The sequence below is a fragment of the Ischnura elegans genome, chromosome 2 (assembly GCF_921293095.1).
Source record: "Ischnura elegans chromosome 2, ioIscEleg1.1, whole genome shotgun sequence".
NCBI lineage: Eukaryota > Metazoa > Arthropoda > Insecta > Odonata > Coenagrionidae > Ischnura > Ischnura elegans.
The window spans coordinates 93,298,788-93,320,850 of record NC_060247.1 but is presented as its reverse complement, the minus strand read 5'-3'; the positions used below and the strand labels follow the sequence as shown (position 1 = coordinate 93,320,850).

The following is a 22,063-nucleotide window of genomic DNA, read 5'->3' as shown; positions in this document are numbered from 1 at the left end:
TATCTAAATTCTTTTTACAAAGGAAATGCCTCCATGCACGGTCGCTTATTCAACTGCTTAGTTCTACGGAATTATACGTTCGGTATCGGGAAAGTTTACAGCGAATGGATCGTGGAAGTTATCATTTATCGAAAAGCCTGCGACCTCTTTCAAACACCTCGACGTCATTCGCATTGCCTTCAAATAGAATTTATACTTACGTATACTCATATATACCCCACTTAGGTTGATCCGTTGAATTTCCTGATGACGATGGCTGATCTTTTCAAACCCCTTCCTAATCTGTCCAACCATATTCTTGGAAACAGGGAAGAAGCCCGTAAAATATTTTTATATACTGGCCTGTTCTAGTCACTCGACAGCGTTTCGAGTTTGTATTTTAAGAGGATCGGAAAACGTCATGGAACGTCCAAAAAAATTGATTGTGATTTTACACTTTAAATGGAGTTTACATAACATTTTCTCATATTTTTAGTGAAGCCTTTTGTTTCGTAATCCATCATCTTAGCGTAATCTAACCACGAGACGTGACACATCATTTAGAGAGCGGATTCTGTGGAGAAAATTTACAGCGATTTACGTAACTTAGAATGGAATCTAGATTTCTATTCTGCGATGGAAGCCACTCGACGTACGCGGTTGCTGGGGTAGATCGCAGCCATATCAATTTGTGTTCAAATTCCCGATTAATAGTACTTATATGTATTTATATTGCAACTTTAATCTTCCCATGCTGCAACTAATCGTGTAAGTAATTAATACTAGGTTATGGTTATCATTCTGAAGACACTTCATTTTCAGGCATTTCGAAATTGCATTTTTCCTTCTTGAGGCCTTTCATAAATTGATTAATGTAGTCTATTTGCAATAATTTACATGAAATTCAATAATTATAGAAAAATATATGACTTTTTAAAAACTTCGAGGGTGGGAAGTAATGATTCCCAAATTTTTGCAAATTAAATATTGTTTACGTCCCTAGACCCACAAAACTTCATCCATCATTACCCACGAGATAAAAATATAGGTCACGGGTGCTTTTCGTTTTGGTAAATATTTATTGCAAATGGTTATTCAAGTTTCATTGTAGATCCTGTAGGTACTCCGTGTACCTGTGATAGACTTCCCACTAGCTGAGAGGGAAAATAAAATGTTTATGAAAGTACTTGATTAATCATCCACCCTTATGTTTCTCGTCGAAGCTTTGGCTAGAAAACACGTTCCATAAGCAGATTCTCCAAACAGGCGGCTTTTTCATGGAGTCTTCAAATGAAGAGATGACAAGGGACCTTCCAACTGATGTGGATTCCCCTGGAAGACATCTTCACCCTCCGAGAAGAGTCGGCCCTAATCACCCATCCATCAAGTTAAAGCTTTTGAATTTTTCAAATGATAGCATTTGTTACTTGACCAAATAATTTTCACCGTTAATAAACTTTCCGTTTTTTTTCGTCCCAATACCATCATATTCGGCCGAAAACATGGAACTACTAACTCTAAATTGATGACAGAAAATGAATTTTCGGATTTCATAATCGAAATGAAATACTCCGCAAATAATTAAAACAAAGCATGTAACTTTGGCAACATACCACTAAAAATTATAATCTCACAACCAGTAGTAAGTCCAAACATCTAGTAAGTAATCAATATTTTAATGGCATTACGTAGATAGGAACTCAGATGCAGATAGCAACTAAGCGAAAACCGCTTAATTACTATCTGCAATTCATGGGAAAGTAGGAAAAGTAAGGCCTACCAGATAGAGGAAGGCCTAATAATAGATATGTTTTCATTGGGTGATAAAAGGCGGAAAGACAAACATAAACATGAAAAGACCAGTTGATGGGGTAACTGAGTCAAGAGCTGCTCCAAACCAATCTCAGAATAATTGACCCATGATAGGGAGTAGGTATAAACAGATAAACCGTTCATTTCATGACCACGAAGTCATTTATAACGACCACGGTCACGTTGTACACAGGTCCCTGCTCTCTCAATTAGATACATATTACCGCGTGACCAAGAAAGATGGCAACATTTCGGGGCCACCCTCTGGCCAACTACTCCAATTTTTTAGTTGGTCAGCGCTGTCACCTCTCAGGCACGGTTAATGGCCTCAGGCCCAGAGGATACCAAGTACTGAGATTTTTTCCTTCCCCTCTCCACATAAAAAATATAAGTGAATTGTCGTGACATTCTACCCATCGGCTCTTAAAATAAGCTTAGAATTTTCTTTCCTCGAGAATTTTAGTTACTTGCAACTCAGTGGCGCCGACTCCATGGGGCCTGAGGGGGCCCGAGCCCCTAAAAAATTCGTTATGGGTGTGACGAATATTGTGTCAGGCTTGTTGATTTTCCCCGGAGTGTCCAGTTATCGAGATTCGGTTATAAGGGTTCTAATATTAATCATATGACCAAGGGCGTGACCAGGATCATTACTAGGGGGGAGGGCAAGCCAAGTTGTGACATTTTAGCATGGAAAAGGTAATAAAACCAGCATTTTAAGAAAATTATAATAACGCTTTATTAGTTTATGAGATTATTTCCTTGAAAAAATAGTTTCATTTTAGTTACATATCTTATACTAATACATATCATTTTTCGTGGGCTTAAAGAAAATTTGTTGTATACTTTCGTTTCAATTCAGTACTGATTTTGCTTACAGACTTTTGCAATTTCTGCTTCTAGGAGGGGGGGGGGGGTCAGCTGCCCTGCCCCTCGCTGGGTACGCCCATGCATATCTACTAAAACTCTACTAAACTGACTCTACTAAAATGCTTAAAAAACTTAAAAATCACTACTCATAAAATTTCCTGGAGCCATATCCCCGGTTTGCCCCCCCCCCCCCCCCCAATAGTTTTTTAAGTCAGCATCCCTGCTGCTACTTGTGGGAATACTTGGAGGGTCACGCGGTGAAATCCAGTGTGAAGACTCCGGTGAACCTTATACAAAAAGTGTGCTGTGGCCCAGAGGAAAAAATTGGCCCCAAATGTGAATGAGTGAAATTCAAACGCCGGGGCTTAGTTTGGAGTGAGATCTTCCCTTACCTATTTCAATCAACGTTCTAGTTAATTAAGTGAGTGAGCCCGTGTTTTTCCACATCTATCTTTCTTCCAAGGATTCAGGTTAAAGATCTTCCTGAATCGGGAGAATTCCTTGCATCCGCCACTATTCACACGCAGGGTGGTTTTCCTTTCCCTCAACCCCAAAAATCTAACATCCACCTCTCGGTCAATCCCAAGAATATAAATCTAAAATAAATCTGCAGCCAGAAAATAATTTCGGGTAGGTTCAATTCGGTTTGAATCCTCAAATTAAATATGAAAAAGAGCGATTCTCTGCAGCTGCGCACACCACAAGACCACTAAGAACACGCGTGATCCCTCACAGGGCTAAGAGGCTGAATCCGACGATAAGCGTTCATTTATAAGTAGTTACTTCGGCTGGAAAATTTATTTCCAATAGCTAAGTAATCATGGAGAAAGAGAATTCCATTTCATTAAATACCGCGAATAAGGATAAGAATCTGGATGCTTATAAAATCTCTTTATAGGTATTTCATACGCTAAAATTGTCCTGTTCCTGCAATAACATCGCGTACCAATTTTGTTCTCAGCTTTGTTTATATTTATTCTGAGTTTGAGCCCCCGCTCCCTATAGTCTAAAACAGGTGTCTCCTAATTTTTCTGCCAGAGTACCGATCAAACTATCAAACAGCTATTCGGGGACCGATTGCATGTTAGAAGTCCAAATTAAAAAGAATGAAAACATGGATGATATTTTGAATTATTTGATCGTGTTTTCAACGGGGATGGCAAGTGAAAGGAAACGTACATTTTTCTTTTAGACCCGGAGGGAAACGAAAATACGGGACCTAGGTTTAGTTTCGTTTCCGCATAAAATTAAAATCACCAAGGAGTTTAGTTTCGACTTTACTCCCAAGAACGAAACTAAATTAATCGAAACTCCGCTGCTCTTAATTAAGTTTCCATCCCAGAAGTTGAATGGAGGGGGGCAAGAGGGAATAGTTTCGACCCATTACGTTTGACATACATGTAGAGAGGTTAAAACATCGAGCTTAAAAATCGAATGGCCAGTTTGTGTTCACCGTTCTCCTGTTAATGGTAAAAATATGAGTGCCCCAAGCATCTAATGGCGGTAGGTCGAATCTCTACGTCATTCAACCATACTTCGTATTCGATGTGTGTGTCGAAACTAAACTGTTCGAAGGTAAAGCACGTGGTCCCTCTGGTGCGAAACATTATCTATAATACGTTTCGTTTCGTCCCAAAGTTTTGCTTTTGTTTCGAACCGAAGCAGTTTTGACTCCGATTTCGCTTCGACCATGAGTTTAGCTCCCCGGCTTTAAATCCATTTAGTTTCGTTTCTATATTTCGCTCCAGGGAACGAAACTATTGAAATTTTACTGGCTTTGACTCTCGTTTAGTTTCTACTGACATCCCTGGTTTTCATCAAAAGACACTTCTGCGCGACTCTACTTCAATTCCTTTAAAAACTTAGGGCCAATCGGATGATCTTAGCAGGACACATGAATATTTCAATTATCCGTAGATAAAAAGATCTCCCCGGGCCGAATCAGACCCGCTGGCTGTAGTCTAGAGACCCCAATCTAAATGGACGATGGGCGAACTCAACTCACCAGCCAAATACTCCCTCACGCCGGGAAAAGAGTTATTATTAATTATTTATTAGAAAACATAAAAAAATTCGGCGAGCCTCTATTGTAATTCGGTAAATTCGGCACGTCAACATTAATGGAGGATGATCTTAGCAATATACAAGTGAATTCCAGTATTTTTTTTCCATAAATTAACAAATTTCCACTGGCCGTTTGAGAGAGCCTCTAGAGCCCACGGGCCCGTATTTGGCCCGCGGTATGTTCTTTGTATACCCCTGATCCAAAATGAATATTGGCGTCTCAACTCACCGGCCAGGTATTCCCGCACACCGGGCAGGGAATTATCCGGGCAAGGGTCAGCCTCCACGGTGCCGCTGTCATTCTCAAAGTGAGGCGTCCACGGGCCGGCGGGCCGCACCGCGAGGGAATCATAAGCATTGGTCATCTTTCTCTCTCTCACTCTCAGTCACTCGAAAGGCGTTAGGTCGAGGCGTCCATGTCAGCGGGTCAAGCGAACCTGGGGAAAGCTATCACTGAACGGACAAACTCCCTAGAGAAAAACGCGGCGAAAGCAGTATTTCCAGTGGAAAGATGGAGGAGGCGACACTGTTACGTCTTCGCTTGTCGGTAGTGGGCGATTGAATGAATGTTAGCGCGTGCATGAGTAGCGCACGGCGTAAGATTCGAGCAGTCAACCCCTCCTCCCCCACGAAGAAAGCGTCGAGTAGACGCTCCTCTTTCTCTCGGAATGAGGAAGGCGCTGGAGCAGGTTGTGGAGGGTGGGATGGGAAGGGGGGGTGGGTTCACTGAAAAGGAAAGTGATCTGCGGGGGCAAACCACCCCACCCAGTGCGGCACAACACTCTCCATTTCACTTCCTAGAAAGAGGCAGGTCGGGAGAGAAAAACTCACGCATCTCTCTCTCCCTCCCTCCCCCTCTCGCGCTCTTTCGCCGTCCGACTCCATATGGGGGATTAAAATCCACCGCCCACTCGTCGCCGCCGCCACCGCTTCGCGTGATTTTTCGGATCTTATCATTCCCTCCTCTCCTCCCTATCTCCAAGGATAGGGAATGGCGGGAATCGGTTTCCGCGCCCCAGGGCGAGATTGGAAATCCCTAAAAACCACGGAAACCGCCTACGCCCCTGAGGGAGGCAGTGGCGGATACAAAGAGGGTTGCGGGGGGCGCGGGCCCCTCTTGAGGGACCGCCCGCATTCCCGAACATAGCAGAATCATAATTGTAACTTTTTTATATCATAAGATGGCTTTATCTAGTATATGTGTATAATCAGTTTAAGTAAAACGTTCTTAAGCTTTGCATGTGACTTGATTATTTATTTATTTATTTATATTATTAGTATAATAGTGATGATAGATCAAGATATATTTAGCGCGGGGATCGGGTTGGTGTGGTTGCTAGAGTGTTGGCTTCCCACCCGGCGGGCTCAAATCCCGGCAGAGGTAGAGAATTTTCAGAGACTGCCCGATTCCTGCTTGAGTGTTGTGTGGAGGAGATTTCAAGCGCAACACTCCGTCCATCGGATGGGACGTTAAGCCGTGGTCCCCTTGGCGCCTTTCGTTAAGAGCAGGCTAATTCCGACGCTGGGTTTCTCTCCACCCTTCCCTCCATACCCTTCCCTCGTGGCGCAAATGATCTCAGCTGTCGGTCGCCTCCTCCAAATACCATACCATATTTTGCGCCCACCCATTGAGTTTTTCTGTATCCGCCACGGGAGGGAAGACCGCAGTGTCGTTCACGTTTTTTTACATTTTAGCGAAAAAATAAGAATACCATAGGATTCTAAAAAAGACTTTAATTAATTAACCATGGTTTAGGTGATTAGACAGTCACCATCACGGAAACTTGGGACGAATTGCGATTACTGACGATTTTTGGAATTATTCGAAGCCTTTTTCTTTGGAGAAGAATCGATGAGAAAATATGAGTGAGAACTCACTTTCTATTAAAGGTATTTTTTCATTCGTAGTAATAGTTTGGCTAGTGGCATCATAATTAGCTAATTTGAGAGCAGCTATAATAACAGCCGAAACCACATCAGCCAACCACGTCCCCGACCTTTCCGGTACAGGTAAAGGCGCAGAAGTGCTGTTCCCATGAATAACAGTTCACAAGAGTAAATACAACTTTATACTATTCCTCTAAAACGGACGCATAAGTAAAGACATAAAGATGGAAATAGTTCAATCAAAGGAGTCATTCATGGACATGAAAGAGCTGATAAGAGGATTTTTACGTAAGAGTTAAAAGAAAAGGCTAGTAAAGATTCATAATTGGAGATTAGGCGCGGAGGAAGGAGGACGAGGAAAAACAGACCTGAGACGTTCGAATAATGTCTGGAAGAGAAAGGAGGTGAAGTGAATGGAGAGAAAAAGAAACGATGGAAGGCTAGGCATTGTTGGTTAAGAGAGGAAACCTTTCAATGGGATAAGATCAGTGACGTCATGGCAAAATTAGCAGTGCCGGAACGCACCGTCCTTAATTTTTTTTTAAGAAGTTTGTAACACTTAATTTTGAGTTGTTTTGGGTTGGATGTGGGTGTGACGATTGATGGGAGAAGAACAATGAAGCGGGCAATAATGAGCAGCAGAGGGGGATGGATCAATGGTTGTTGACGGCGCGGTAGGGAGAGTGTGGAGAGTATGGTTGTAAATGATGTGACGTGCGGGTGTGCCTTTGCTCCCGAGTTTTTAACTTATAAAAAGTGTTTATAAAGTGTAATAACCATATTTGTGAAGTTTGAAGAGAAAATGAAAAACGTTACAAGTGCAATATTACTCTGTATGTTTTTATTGAAAAATTATGATTTACCTACATTTTATTACAAAATGTTTTGTTTTGGTTTCGAATGTATATATTGAAATTTTGGGGCAATAAAATTGATAAAATTGTTATTTCGCTATATTGTCGTTTGTCAACCAGTACCGGAACGGCATTTCGGCACCATGACACCCCTGTATAAGATGGAGATGGAAGGTTTAGATGATTTGACTACTTTACGGGGAGGGGATGCTAAAAACCTTATTAATGGGATAGAACCGGCCTCGCCTCGGTGGCGGTGGGGTAAAGTCCTCGCCTGCCAAACCGTAGGTCGTGGGTTTGAATCCCGCCTGGGTAGGTGATCCCTATCCAGGGCATGGATGTTTGTGTTGTACTTTGTTGATATTGGGAACCCTCGTTGTAAAAGGCCGTCATGTGCTGTTTACGGGGAATGTGATAAATAAATAAATAAAAGAACACTGGGAAAGCGGTAAAGTGGGAGGATCATAATAATATTCATAGATACATTGAGAGGGAAGACACCTCACTATCTGTTCACCTGAACTGAAAATGGAAGTCCAACTTGGGACGAGAGATAGGCCTCAGTGAGTAAACCCACCTTACCAGTAGAATGTTTAATAACACTGTTTCCCAGACGTTAAATGCACTGACCCGAGTTCCGACAATTTGACTGTCACTCCTTATGATACTCCTTATTGTAGACTTACTTTTGGAATTTTTCAAAGATTTTGGATGTAAAAGAGAAGATTTACGCCACTATGAAAACGCAGGCGGATAGGATAGCGGAATGGATATCTACGTCAAACCAATCTTAGGATTGTTGACATACGGTGGTAATAAAGATTTTATTTTCTGAGTATATTCTTCGGATAGGGATGAAAGATTCATGGGAACTTATCTGCATTAAAGATATATGTTGACTCGTAGTAAGTGAGTCTGTTTATTACCTCACTCACTGATTCAACAGGAGGATTTGTTTGGATAAGTGAGAGTAGATCTCTCCCCGGAATAAGCTACAGACTAGAGAAATTCATTCATTCGGGATAGGAGCGGGGGCAGAACCTTACCTTGGTCCACCATGCAAGACGGGGATGTTATTGGGGGTTTTCAAAGGCTTCTCCCACGATTTTAATCAGAGAACTTACAGCCAGTAGCCAAACGCTTAATCCACAAACTTCCCACGTCTTCAGCCTATTACCTACAGTTGACTTTGTTCCAATAAACGTAGTATGTCAAGCGTAGAGGAATTGACATCAAGTTCCGAATAGACCCGCAGTTTTAAACTTCAAGTTTCTCAGTTACCATAACTATATATCTATTAATCCAGTTTCTCATATCTTCCACTTTGGCCTCAGCTTTCTGTGAACATTTAAGCACACACTACCGTAGTTTCTAGTCTCGTTCTGTAACTTGCGTAGTTTCCTACGGCCATGACAAATGTTTTTGTTTTATAAATACTCTACCGAGGATACCATCAAAACACGACCTCGGTTAAGTTGCCGGGGAGATGTCCGAGGGTGCTTTACGTATGAGAAAAGCTCCTTGGCACTCTTTGCTGAGATCGGACCTCTTGAAGGCATAAGCGCACTTGACCGATTGTGGTCGGGGAGGACGTGTTACGGTTGTCGGAAAGATAAACACCGCTCACCGGGCTCATCCTTGGTCTATGGCTGGCTGTAGCTAGCGTCCTCAAGTGGGTCGCTCGTCTGCGAACGGTGAAAGTCTAAAAAGAGAGTTTCCAATCGGGGAAACATCCGCGGGCGCCCTCCACACACCCTCCTGCGTGTGAGGAAACAGGACGGTTGCCCGGAGGAAACTACCTCGTTGCCATTGCGTCACTGAGCACACCACGCGGTGGATGAAAGAAAAAAAGACGGTCTGAGAGCGGCGGCTGAGGCTCCGTTCGAGTTGAGTGCACTTTCCGTCCGGCCCGTCAACGCCTCGGAGGCGACTCGGAAGTCAAAGTCAAATACCGTCGCGGACGAGTGCTCGGCCTTATTGTGCGCGGGAGGAATTTTTTTATAGGTAGTTGTTGCGGGAGAATAGGCTACTAACCTCTGTGCCTTGGACATATTTACCTAACGGTAAACATCCACGGAGGTAGGAACATCTGGAGGCGCTGCTTCCGAGTTTTTAGCGTGGTCAAAGTTCCGCCACCTTGGTTTGACAATTTTTGGACTAAATCTCTGACTGGTATTTTGAGGTGGCTAAGTTTTGTTCTGAAAATGCATTATATCAAGTGAAAAATGCCACCATAATCACTAGAATTTCGCCGGTGATCATTTACAGATTTTTCCCATCATTCGCGATACTTCATTTAATGTATAAACCCTGTGTCTGTTACCCACTTTGCTGGTGGGGATATCCTTGAAAATATACTTTATTACTGTAATTTACAGATTTCCGTTGGCTATAATAAAATTAAATTCCAGTATTATCGCAGGGAAATGCCTACTTTACACTCGTAAAATTTTATTTTCAGCTGATCTGGTTATAGAATGTAACCGTGGTGATTGATAACAAATTTCCCCTTGGAAGAGATGTTTGACACATAAATCCGCGAAGCCTACCAATGAAGTAAGAAAAAAAAGGTTTACAGTGTGGATTCCATAGTTTATTTTAATGAATTATGGAGTGATGACCAAAAATTTCACCACATAGTAAGCATTGACCCTTGGAATTGTCAATGTTTTGGTCAAAGCTGGCGTGGCTAATCATACCCAAGCACTCCCATTCCTGCCACACTGTACTCTACGCTCGGGACCAGTGATGCCCCCTCCAGTATATTTCCAACCTATTTGTAAACACCTCTCAACGGAAAGGGTGATTGGGATCTGTGGCGCAGCGAGTGGGGAGGGGGGTTGGGGGGATAAAACCCCCCCATCCAGAGCTCAGAGAAATTTTTCAGTTTAAACCGTTTTACTTACTTGGATTGATATTACTACTAGAATAGTTTAAGGATTAGCAAATATATCCCTTAGAAAGCCGTAAAACTCACCATTTTGAACCATTTATCTTTCCGCAAAATTCCAAACTTTATTAATCTCGCACCTACCGCTTATCCTGGTGTGCATTCCAAACCCCCACACGCCCCGGTATTAGTTGCCTAAACCCTCCCCCAGCATTAATTCCTAACTGCGCCCCTGATTGGGATGGTCTACCTTGGGATATCAAAAGAAATGACGAGCAGTGCCAACCTGCCTGTTCAACAGCATAGGTGATTCTGCTGCGCTACTGGTCGTTGCCTTGTCGCATATCGTTGTGGCGCTGCTGCATGTGATAGTGTTGCACCTATTGCTGGTTGCTACAATTTTGCAAAGGAGAAACCACTGCAGCGGGGAGACAGGAATTAATTGTGGCTTGCCACTGTTTGTTTTCCGTATTGTTTTTGGTCCGATTTTACCCGCAACTTTACGCAATGTCGAGCTACGGCGCTGGGACCAAATGTGTGTGAGGACATTCTGCGTCGAACACATCAAACCCTATCTCTCTAGCACTTGGTGCGACTGAGATAGACCCCAAAGAGTGACATGCGTAAAATGCAGGCATACTGTCTCGCCACAATTTTAATCTATACTGATGTGCGTAAAGCCTGAATCACACGATCATTCTTTCCGTACGTCAGCATCATGGGCATACCCAGCCGGAATCGGGGAGGGGGAACTACCTCTGCCCCCCGCTGTATAAAAATAAATTTAGATCAAAACAAAAGTTATGAACAAGTTTTCCTTTTGAAGAAAAATGAGAGATTAGTATAAGACATGGAACTAAAATTAAAAAATCATTATTTTTTCAAGCAAATAATTATAAAAATTAATAAATGCTGTCATAATTTCCTTAAAATTTTGGTTTCATTAATCTTTTCTGTGCAAAAAAAGTTACAACTTGTTAGTTTTTATTCTGCTACCACAGCTAGTTTTTCCCCTTCCCCCCCTAGTTTGGATTCTGGGTACGCCCATGCTCAGAATGATAACGCAAGCAATAGGTTTTCAGGGACCAAAAGAATGATCGCTCGGCTCATTTTCTCTCACTCGACCCATGCTCTCGGTCATTCCCAGCGTTCTTATTTCCATCGCTATTTCCACCTCATTCCGTTTAAACACCTATCATTGAATTTAAAGCCAACCGTGACGTTATCATCGCTGTTGGAGACTGTGCGTTCTGATTGGCTGAAAAACGGTGCCAGCGATTATTTCAGCGACGGAAAAAGGAACGTGGCGAGTGATGATTTAGGGATGGGATTCCCATATCGCAGGCCATCGCGGAAAATTATCGCGTGAAAGGGTCATTTGTTTACGCCATCATTGGAGCGATTGCCTAAGCTGTCCCTCGGAAGGGATGGAAAAAACGATCGTGAGATTCAGGCATTAGCGTCGCATATTGAACTGGTTAATTGAAAATTTCGTTGGGAAAATAAGTTAAATTTTTATTATCGTAGTTATCAATCGATCAGAGCTACAAGGCGATGGTTTAATTGGATATGAAAGGGTAAAGCTCAACCACGAATAAGCCACCGGCGCTTGAATATCGCCCAATCAAGGTCAGTAACCCACCCTATGTCACCGCGCTTATTGTTAGTAGACTTTCAGGATTGGAGGTTTCCGAAGACTTCACCAAGAAATTTAATCCGTTATTTTATCCTGGGTCTATAGCCCATAGTGATGTCTTGCTTTAATAATTAATCTCAGGCTTTCCACCGGATACTATCCTCAATGGAGGAATTAAACAGGTAGAAATAGGGTAGTTTCCTTCATCAAAGAAAACGAAAGGCATTGATTTCGATTCATTACCCACCATTAATGTAATCATAATATATAAAATTATTTGGTTTTAGAAATCCCAGTTTAGACGAATGGCAATGATCAATTTTAACCTCATTTGAAAAAGGCCAGATTGGCGCCCATGAGAATCCACTCCACGTGACGTCACAGGGACCTTGTTCCTATACGAGTAGATAGGAGTTTTACATTGTCTGAGATTACCAATGCATGCATGAGGCAAAGAGCTCAGGATAACATCTCTTAATAATCACCCATTAAAATTACCTAATTTCGGAAAGTTTCCTTCGTTTGATAGGGTAATAATAATCCTTATTTAAGTCAAGCGATACCTACTAGCAGGGTACTCTGCTACCTGCTAGCAGCCTGCGTCGTATCAGCGCTCAAAGCCTCGCCCCAAGGTCACCTCACATGGCAACAGCGGGAACCAGAATGACGTCACATGGGCTTTTTCCAGCATTCCTACTTAGCCGTCGCGTTTTCACGCGCTTGAAATTTTTCACTTTTCGTTTAATCGAGAAAAATAGATATCGTCATTTGAAAATCTAAGAGCGTGAAATGAATACCTCAGGAATAATAATATTTCGATTTAGGCAATAAAATAATTGGAAACCACCCGAGAACAGGCATCCCTGAAGAGATAGTATTCAACATCAAACGCTCTACTCACTAAACTACTATGGCCCTCAGATATTCTTAGTCAATATTAAACCCTCAAAAAACTTGCTTTTAATTTTTTCCCTTGGTAAATGGTTACTAACTTCCTGTACTGCCATAGAATTCTTGATAACACGGCGGGAGCAATCACCCACTTCCTCCCGCTTTCGTAACCAGACCATGAATTTCATAGAGTCGGAATAAAATTGGTATTGTGGTTGATGGGTACCTACCTGAATGAATACTTGAACACGATCAATCATGATAGAAATCACGCCAAGACGAAACTATGAAGTGGTAAGTTCAGTTTATTCGTGCGACAATTAGGCAAAAGTTTCACTGCCGCTCAATTGCCATAATAAAGTTCCGGAACTAGACAGAACTAATCATCGTCAGCCGTTGACACAATATGCAAATTGATGATAATAATGTATAAATGCACAAGCGTAGGGGGCACATGCGCTCCAAATTATGCTGAAAAAATGACGGAGCGGCTAATTGGCTGAAATGATATTTAGAATTGAACGTCCTAATCCCAATTAAAATAGATTTTTATTGCCTTAATCCTATGCCTGATACTTCAGCATATTCCGAATAAAGCGTATCAACAAAATACAGAGTTAATAACTCTCCGGGTTCCCACTGCGTAATTAAAAAATAAAGAGATATAGGCGGAACGAATTTTTTTTCTCGTCGCAACCCATATTTCCCTTCCATCCCATAAAGTTTAACATTGAATCGCAATTTCGGGCCTGATTGAACGTCTCCATTAGGTAAGGTGGGCAACTGCCGGTGGTCCCGTGTATTTATGTACCCCGAAGGGTGTTGAGCTTTGCGAGTTTTTTCCCCACTCTTCTCTCGCCTTAGGAAAAGTAGGTCAATTGTTCAACATTAAGAGGTCGCTCAAGGGCAATAGATGCAATAACTATGTTCTCATGCCGATGCGTGAGCAGATTGTCCGCTGGTAAAACAAAGAGTATTTACGATCCAAGTGTGACTCAGTCTTTATTTCCGAGAAATCGTTTTCTAAATATTACTTTCAAAGCGCGGAATACGGCTGCGCCCTCTGCCCTAAACGCGCTCTACCCTACCCTAAGCTGCGCACCTCATTACTCTACGTAATCATCACAACTTTTCTAGTTATATAAGCGAGGAAGAAATTTACCGTAGACAACACTAGCAGAATATTAATTATTCGCAAAAATATTTCATAATAGGGTAGTTTCCTTCACCAAAGAAAACGAAAGGCATTGATTGCGATTCGTTACCCACCATTAGTGTATCCATAGTATACAAATTATTTGGTTTCAGAAATACCGGTTTAGACGAATGGCAAGGCCGGTCAATTTTATCCTCATTTGAAAAAGGCTAGATTGGCGCCCATGCGATGCCACTCCACGTGACGTCACAGGGACCATGTTCCTATACGAGTAGAAAGGAGTTTTACATTGTCTGAGATTACCAATGCATGCATGAGGCAAAGAGCTCAGGACAACATCTCTTAATAATCACCCATTAAAATTACCTAATTTCGGAAAGTTTCCTTCGTTTGATAGGGTAATAATAATCCTTATTTAAGTCAAGCGCTACCGGCCAGCAAGGTACCCTTCTACCTGCTAGCATCCTGTGTCGTATCAGCGCTCAAAGACTCGCCCCAAGGTCACCTCACTTGCGGCAGCGGGAACCAGAACGACGTCACACGGGGTTTACCCAGCATTCATGCTTAGCCGTCGCGTTTTCACGCGTTTGAAGATTTTCACTTTTCATTTAATCGCGAAAAATATATATCGTCATATAAAAATCTAAAAGCGTGAAATACGTACTCCAGGAGTAATAATCTTTCGATTTAGGCAATAAAAAAATAATAGGAAACCACCCTATTTACTCATGTAATGCGCTTTCATTAATTCCCTAACACTATTAATTATGCCAATTGTGTTAATTTACCTGGGAAATTACAAATAAAACATGGGAAATTAATTGAAAACATTTATTTCTGTTATGAACAGATAATAAACGACTTCACTCTTTCGGTCTTCGGGGTATAGCCATGTCGAGTTGTCGCTGTTTACATACCTGGCCGACGTCTTGGAGGCGATGCAGAACTCCATCTAAGGACGTACCCAGGATTAATACTGGGGGGGAGGATGGCAAGCCATGGTTGTTCAAGTTGTAATTAAGATTTAAGCATGGAAAAGGTGAAAGAAATCATCATTTTAAGGAAACTGTAACAGCTCTTTATTAGTTTTTAAAAATTACTTGCTTGAAAAAATATTATTTTCCTTAAAGACATTTGCGATTTTTGCTTCTAGGGGAGGCGGCTGCCCCCACCTGCTCCTCGCTGGGTACGCCCATGACTCCATCTTCAGGGCTCACCAAGCATGACCAAGCCATCAACTGAATTGTTGAAAGGTGGTTGGAGGATTCACTTTTATGTGTACGCCTACCCAAAAAGAGTTTATCTCTCGCAACTGCCCTAACTAGAATCGATTTGCCTACTTAGCTCTTCTGACATTAGATGGGTTACAATTTTCTGACAATGACTCTGATACGCACTAATAACACTTAAAATGTTATCTCAAATTGGACACCAAAAGAAATTATGTTTTAATGGATTTTACGGTGAAATATCCTAACGTTGGCAACTAGTAAAAGTATTAACTCGAGAAAAGTATACTTTTGAAGTATGACATTCCACGGGAATGCTTGGAGGCCTCGTGAGAATAATCTTCATGGGGAGTAATCGATTCCCGCCCGCTTATATTGAAAAATTGAACTTTAAACCGCTTGGATTCCATTTTCCTCTTGTCGGTGCATGTATTACTCGGGAAAATGATGCAATGATGCGAAAAAAAAATTTCACCTTCGAAGGCAAATACCCGCCATAGGTAAAAGCCATTAGAATGGCACCGGAGCGATAGAAGGGGACGGGTGCAACTAACAGGTAGGTATACCTCATTAGGTGGGAGGGTCGCGGTTTCGCGCTCCCTTTTCCCAGTACAATTGAACTTCTTGTGTTTGGCATCGGCACCAATTAACAATTGCGGGTAGTGTACACCAAGGCCGTAGCAAGGAAATATTTTCGGGGGGGGGGGTTTATGGAATAGTAGACAAACATAAAATTATTTAAATAAGATAAATAAAATAGCGTATACGGTTAAATATACATATTTATTATAAACCCTTAAAGGAAAGTGTAAAAATATTATTATAAAATTGAATTTAGCCTTCTAGCTTTTTTTTGCAGCGACCAAATGAATTAACTCCTCGGTGTGGATGTCAATTCTGCGGTCACTCAGGAGGCTCATAAGTCACTCACCTCTCTACTATTCACAGCACTATTATTTCACACACTGCACTACAACTACACGCACTGCACCTACAAATTCGTTTAGATAATTTTTGACTTGAGTCGCATTGGACTACTCGATGTCCCTGCGCCGCTATATAATATCGTCGTGTGAGCACCAAGCGAGAATATTTATTAATCTATTATTTATAAGTATCTATTTATTTTCATTTCGGGGGGGATCAATCCCCCTTGATCCCCCCCCTGGCTACGGCCTTGGTGTACACCACGGGGAACATATAAACAAGAGCGTCCAAAGTGGCTGCGGGGTAAGCAAAAGCTGAGGCCAAAATCAAAGCCCCGTAACTCCTCATTAATACCTACGAGTTGCGAGTACCTACGAATTAATACGAGAATTGGAAAAAAGGTAGAAAATGAAATTCTTGCAAAAATGATTTGTTGAACTCCTAGAGTGCGTATTAGATTTAGTAGAAATAAAAAACATATAGATACCTAACTCCCTTTACCGCTGGAATATCAGAGAACAACCAGCAATGATGTGATCTGGAATTTTGCCATTTCAATTCTGGTCGCATGCGCGGAAGCCTAAATAACACACTTGTTTAGATTTACTCTGAAGCGTAAAAATTTGGCAACGCGATGCTAGGGCGGGAGAAAGGAGGAGGTTTCTACATTTTGGGACGGGGCGGGGCCAATCTTTGAGTTTTCAAGAGTCAGCAAGCATAAAATTAATTAATCCGGTAACCCCTCCCGTTCCTGCTAAAGAGGATTCTGGCGTAGACGTCTCTTATTCGAAGGCCGTGCGTAGACGAGAGAGCCCCCATGCCCTCATGCGGAAAAATATCAAAATTAGGGCTTAAAAAATAAAGCTATCAGTTAGCTTATGTAAAGAGATAGAGCTGCAATTTTCTATGTTTCACAAAAACCGCTAATGACGCCGCACCAAGCCGCTGCGTGGCAAGGTGAACTAGGCGTTTTCCCTTCGACAAAAAATAGCCAGAACATGTAATTTCACTGGCAACAGGGTGAACATCATGTTGAAATTCGAGGATTTGCATTTGAGGTGCCTGACGGCTTCACCCAGGATTTGAACTCGAGGTTCTTCGCTCGATATCCCAAAGCTCCATCCATTCGAGCAAAGAACGATAAACAGGGAGTACAAGATGCAAAGAATTATAGGAGGGTACACCAGATATAACCAAGAACTCAAGTCGCTGATAGTTGAAAGTCAGGGATAATTGAAGGAGGAGTAACGGTATTGCATAATAACAACGCTCCATGACTTTAAGCCGACCATTTCGTAGCGGCGACAATTCAAAGAGAAACTCTGGAATGAAATAGAATAAGTGGGCCGGGTGGAGAGGGGGCACATCTCCATGAAGGGGAGAGCTAGTGCTTGTTTGCGAAAGGGAGAAACAGAGGTGCCCAGCTGAGCCATAGTTGGCGGGATTTTGTGTAGTTTATTGACAATAGAACTGCTGGACGTGGAAGTTAATGTAAAAATAAAAGTGGCATATAAATAAAAGTGGTAAATAAATAAAAAGGTAAATATAAAATTCCGACTACTAATAAAACCCAGGTGACTGCCAGCGGCGACGTAGGTAGGGGGGCGACCAAACGGCCTGACCCTATTATTCCTATTATTTTTTATTGTCTATTATTAGTTTCCTATTATTTTTACGCGAGAGATAAAGGAGAAAAACCCAAAAAGTGACGAGTTGGCCTAACTGAATTTAGCGAATTTTCCTCACAATTACGCGCGATCGTATCTCGTCACTGTGGCTACGCTTAACATGCGAGTCAAATGAAGTTCCTACGTAATGATAGCCACTGGGTCGTATATAGAGGAGGGCACACGAACCCCCCTCCTGGAATGAGGATATTCATGCACCACTGCTTACCACGTTGTTCCCATGATTACCTCGCCTTTTGCGAAATATTGCGTAGAAAGAACCCACGCTGTCATTGCGATTTAATGGGACCAATTTTTTACGGGTAATCAAACGAGTGAGATGGTCCACTGTACGACGCGTCGCGACGAGTCGTTTCATTGAAGGAGTCGGACCTCCAGACGCATGTAGTGAATATACGAGGAAAAAGGCAACCCACCTACCAAGGCGGCTGCATAGAGGAGGCCCGATGCCTTCCCACAGAGGTCTAATATCTGTTGCAACTTCAGTCGCATTTTAATCGGTGGTCAAAAATGTCCGCGACGCGGTGATGAGCGCAAGGCGATCCACTTTTATCCGATATTATGCAGTGTAATGATAGTAATAGTATTGAGCAGTAATGAATTTTATAGAGCACATCACCATGCATATAAATTTCGGTTAATATCCTTAATTATACCTTATTTCCCCATGAAAGTCGGATCAATTCGTCCGTCAGCGACACGAATGGCGACTTTTGTAAACCCATTCAAATGCGCAGTTGATGATAACACATTTGGAGGCAAAACATTATGTAATATTCGTGCCGACTACATAAGTTTGTAAAGCCTCTATCGTATCATAGGGCAAAAAACTAATTTCTGTTTTCGTTTATGTAGCTGATCTACAGCTGAGGCGATTCGCGCCATTAGGGAGGCGTAAGGGAAGAAAGGGTGGAGAGAAACGCATCGTCGAGAATTGATTCCGAGACCGTTCCATCAGCAAAATAGGCCCTCTACCATTAGTCTGTCCATAGAGTTTACATTACTAGAGTGTTTATGAGTCTGTGTAGAGTATTTATGAGTCTGTCTAAACCCAGAAGGCGGGTAAGAGATTAGGGCACCGCTCGTGAGCCCAACACTAACCGCGTACCCGCAGTCCAAAAAACAATTGCTGGGGTCTGGTCGACCTCGTGCGCTAACATTCATCATTTGTTATTCTTATTTCAGTTCTGTCTTACACGTATAAATCCATGAGAAAGGCCCAAACACGACGGCGTTAAGCCAATTAGATATGAAACTTTAGGTGGCTTCCAAAAATTGTTTTTTGCTTTTGTAAAAAGTGTCACACTAGCAATAAGTGTTACACAATTAATTGACACAACTGTCGTGTTTATAATCTTTTTTCGCGAAAACACAAGGAGAAATCTATACTGCAATAAAAATTACAAATTGCAATTAATTTTATGCGATAATTTTTCAGAGTGGAGTGCGATTCGTGACTCATCATAGCTCCCGCGGTCGACCAAACCCCGGCTATTGGCTGGCGGAAGGGCATGCTTGCAGGGCTCTCGACTGGTGCCCATCAATGTCTTACTCACCTTCTGTGTTTGGACAGACTATAGACTCATTGTCAGAATCGCGATCTGTACGGAAAGCAAGGTGGAGCAGTTGATAATTCGCATTTAATGACTTTGAAACATACTATTTAACTATCTTTCCGAAAATTCTTCGCATTTTCCCACCACCCCCTCTATTTCCTCAATGCCCATAACCTTCTCTTGCACTTAGTGACGATCCAACGATTCTCACATATTCCAAGTCTTATTCAACGCTCTTTTAAGGAAGAAGCGATATAATACCCACCTGGTATTAAATAGAATGCCATTATAACCATCAAAACCTTATTAAGCACGTAGAAAAATATGTGAAAGCTATACAGTTTTTAATAAAGAAATAAAACACGTTCAGCACAAATTTCAGGCGTAGCAAACATTTGATATAAAAATGAATTGTTAGACCAGTTTTTAAATTCTGAAATATACAAGGGAAAGACGTGGACTTATCCAGATGGAATTTAAAAATATTTCTTTTTGAAATCTCACGTATGAATGAGGGTGCAATTTTGATTTCGCACTCGTTCATATGTCAGATTGTGCAATGAAGTGCCCCGTGTAAACCAGCCTTAACAGGGTTATTTATTCAAAATTGAAATTGCAAATCACATGAAGGATTAATCAAATGTAATGGAAAGATGGGTCACGGTGAAAAAATCTTCTTCATTCAGGCAATCTCTCAATCAAGATTAAAATACAACAATATGAAAAGCACCGCCTTTTTATGAGTATTAATGAGTGGGCGACGCCAGAAAAGTTCTGGTTCTGGCTTGTCTCAATTAGGGGGAAGCACTCATTGACGGAGGAAATCATTCAACAACATCAATCTTCAATAAAAGTGTAAAAAACAATGAACCACATGAAACCGATTCGCAAGGACGACAAGAAGCTGAGGAGCGGTCACCCAAATGGCAGAAGTGCGTTATGTCATCAACTTAAGTGTGTAAATGTAATTAGGACGTACGTCTCCCATTTTGATTTGGTGACAGATTACTCGCTTAAAACTGGTGCCATCATTAGGAATTTTCGGGATATCAAGTAAAACGTTGTCAACAAGCCTGTGTCTCAAATTGATAATTTTACCTTTTAATTATTTTTCCTAGAGTATTTTTTTCTAAATATGTATACCGAAGAAATGGTATCATTGCTGTAAGAATTCAAGAACCTGGATAGCACAGTAGTCTGTGCAGTGGCCGTAACACTTCCTATGATTTACAAGTAACATTATGGACCGATACTAGAAGGCAGGGTATATTTCTACAAATACTTCAGATGTGGATGGTGACTCAGCTAGACAGTGGCAAACACAGGGAAGTGAGTTGCCATTGAATCATTACTGGAATGGATTACGAAGAGGGCAAGCAATAGCATATTGTTGGGGGGAAAAGGTGACAGGATGAGAGTGTAACAAATGTAGATGGTCATTTGCATCATTAGATTTATCCTATCTCAAGCTGTGGCACAGCGAGGGGGGTTTTGGGGGATAAAAACCCCCCACCAGAGCTCAGAGAAATGTTTAAATTAAATCAATTTTACTTAATTAGATATATATTACTCATACAAGAGTTTAAGGATTGATAAATTATCCCTCAGGAAGCCGTAAAATTCACAATTTTGAACAATTTATATTAAAATTTTTCTGGGGGGGTATAGAATAGAATATAGTATAGAATACTCGCCTGCATGTGGCGAGTATTCTATACTATTACTACTGGGGAGGTCTAATACCCCCTAGCCTTAATTCCAAGATGTGCCCCTGGTCTCATGCACACAACTGGCAATGTAATGGTTGAATGGAAAGACAAATAAAGATAAGGCAACTGGACATTTTGGGCCATGGGGTATTTCTGGAGGCATGTGATAGTTATCCCTGATGGAGGGGTAACACGTGGATGAATATATTACATACAAACAGAGCAATTTTGATGAGCATTACAGGAGCTAACTATCTATCATCGCCACCCAAGGAATGCAGAGGGCCTCATATATAGAAACCAACAAAACACAGAGATTTGTGAACCACCTTGAAGTTTTGCTGCTGCCATCTTTTGCGGGAGTCTCTCTAACTCAATATTCTTTGCTGAAGTCTGTGTGACTACAGGTGGAGCATTAACTTCGCTCAGGGTAGTCCAAAGAGGGTAACTTAGAACAAAAATTAGAGTTGGGGCAGGAAAAGTGCCATAACAAGGGGTTTTTAACCCTCCTACACCCATCATGGCTGCCAATTTAGTGAATCAAAAGAAAGAGTAGTAACAATGTTTGGCACAACAACTTGATAACAGATATGTACATACAATGAAAAGTAAAGAAAACTTTGTAATTCTACATAAATATTACATGTATGACCTAGGTTTCGACGTAGCACGTCATCGTCTGGTATAGAGGCATAGAAGACTCCTGCGCTTCTATGCCCCATACCAGACAATGACATGCCACATTGAAACCAGGTTCCTAGTAAATCCAACATTGGAATTGAGGAATTACAAAGTTTTATTTACTTTTCATTATGTCAAGTAGATTCCATAAAGTTACCCCTGAATCAACTAATTATTGAAAACAGATCTAAGGCCTTCACATTGGGCTAATGACAATAATAAATACATTCATAAATA

The 22,063-nt window shown here is 41.6% G+C and overlaps 1 protein-coding gene across 1 annotated transcript in view; it reads right to left on the bottom strand.

Moving 5' to 3' along the window:
* LOC124154183 (organic solute transporter subunit alpha) overlaps positions 1-5,420 on the bottom strand; it is a 31,903-nt gene extending 26,483 nt beyond the window's left edge. Inside the window, exon 1 of the mRNA XM_046527747.1 lies at positions 4,952-5,420. Within this exon, the coding sequence (XP_046383703.1) occupies positions 4,952-5,087 (136 nt within the window). The 5' untranslated portion in view covers positions 5,088-5,420. The remainder of the gene's footprint in view (positions 1-4,951) is intronic.
* Positions 5,421-22,063: the final 16,643 nt, after the last annotated feature.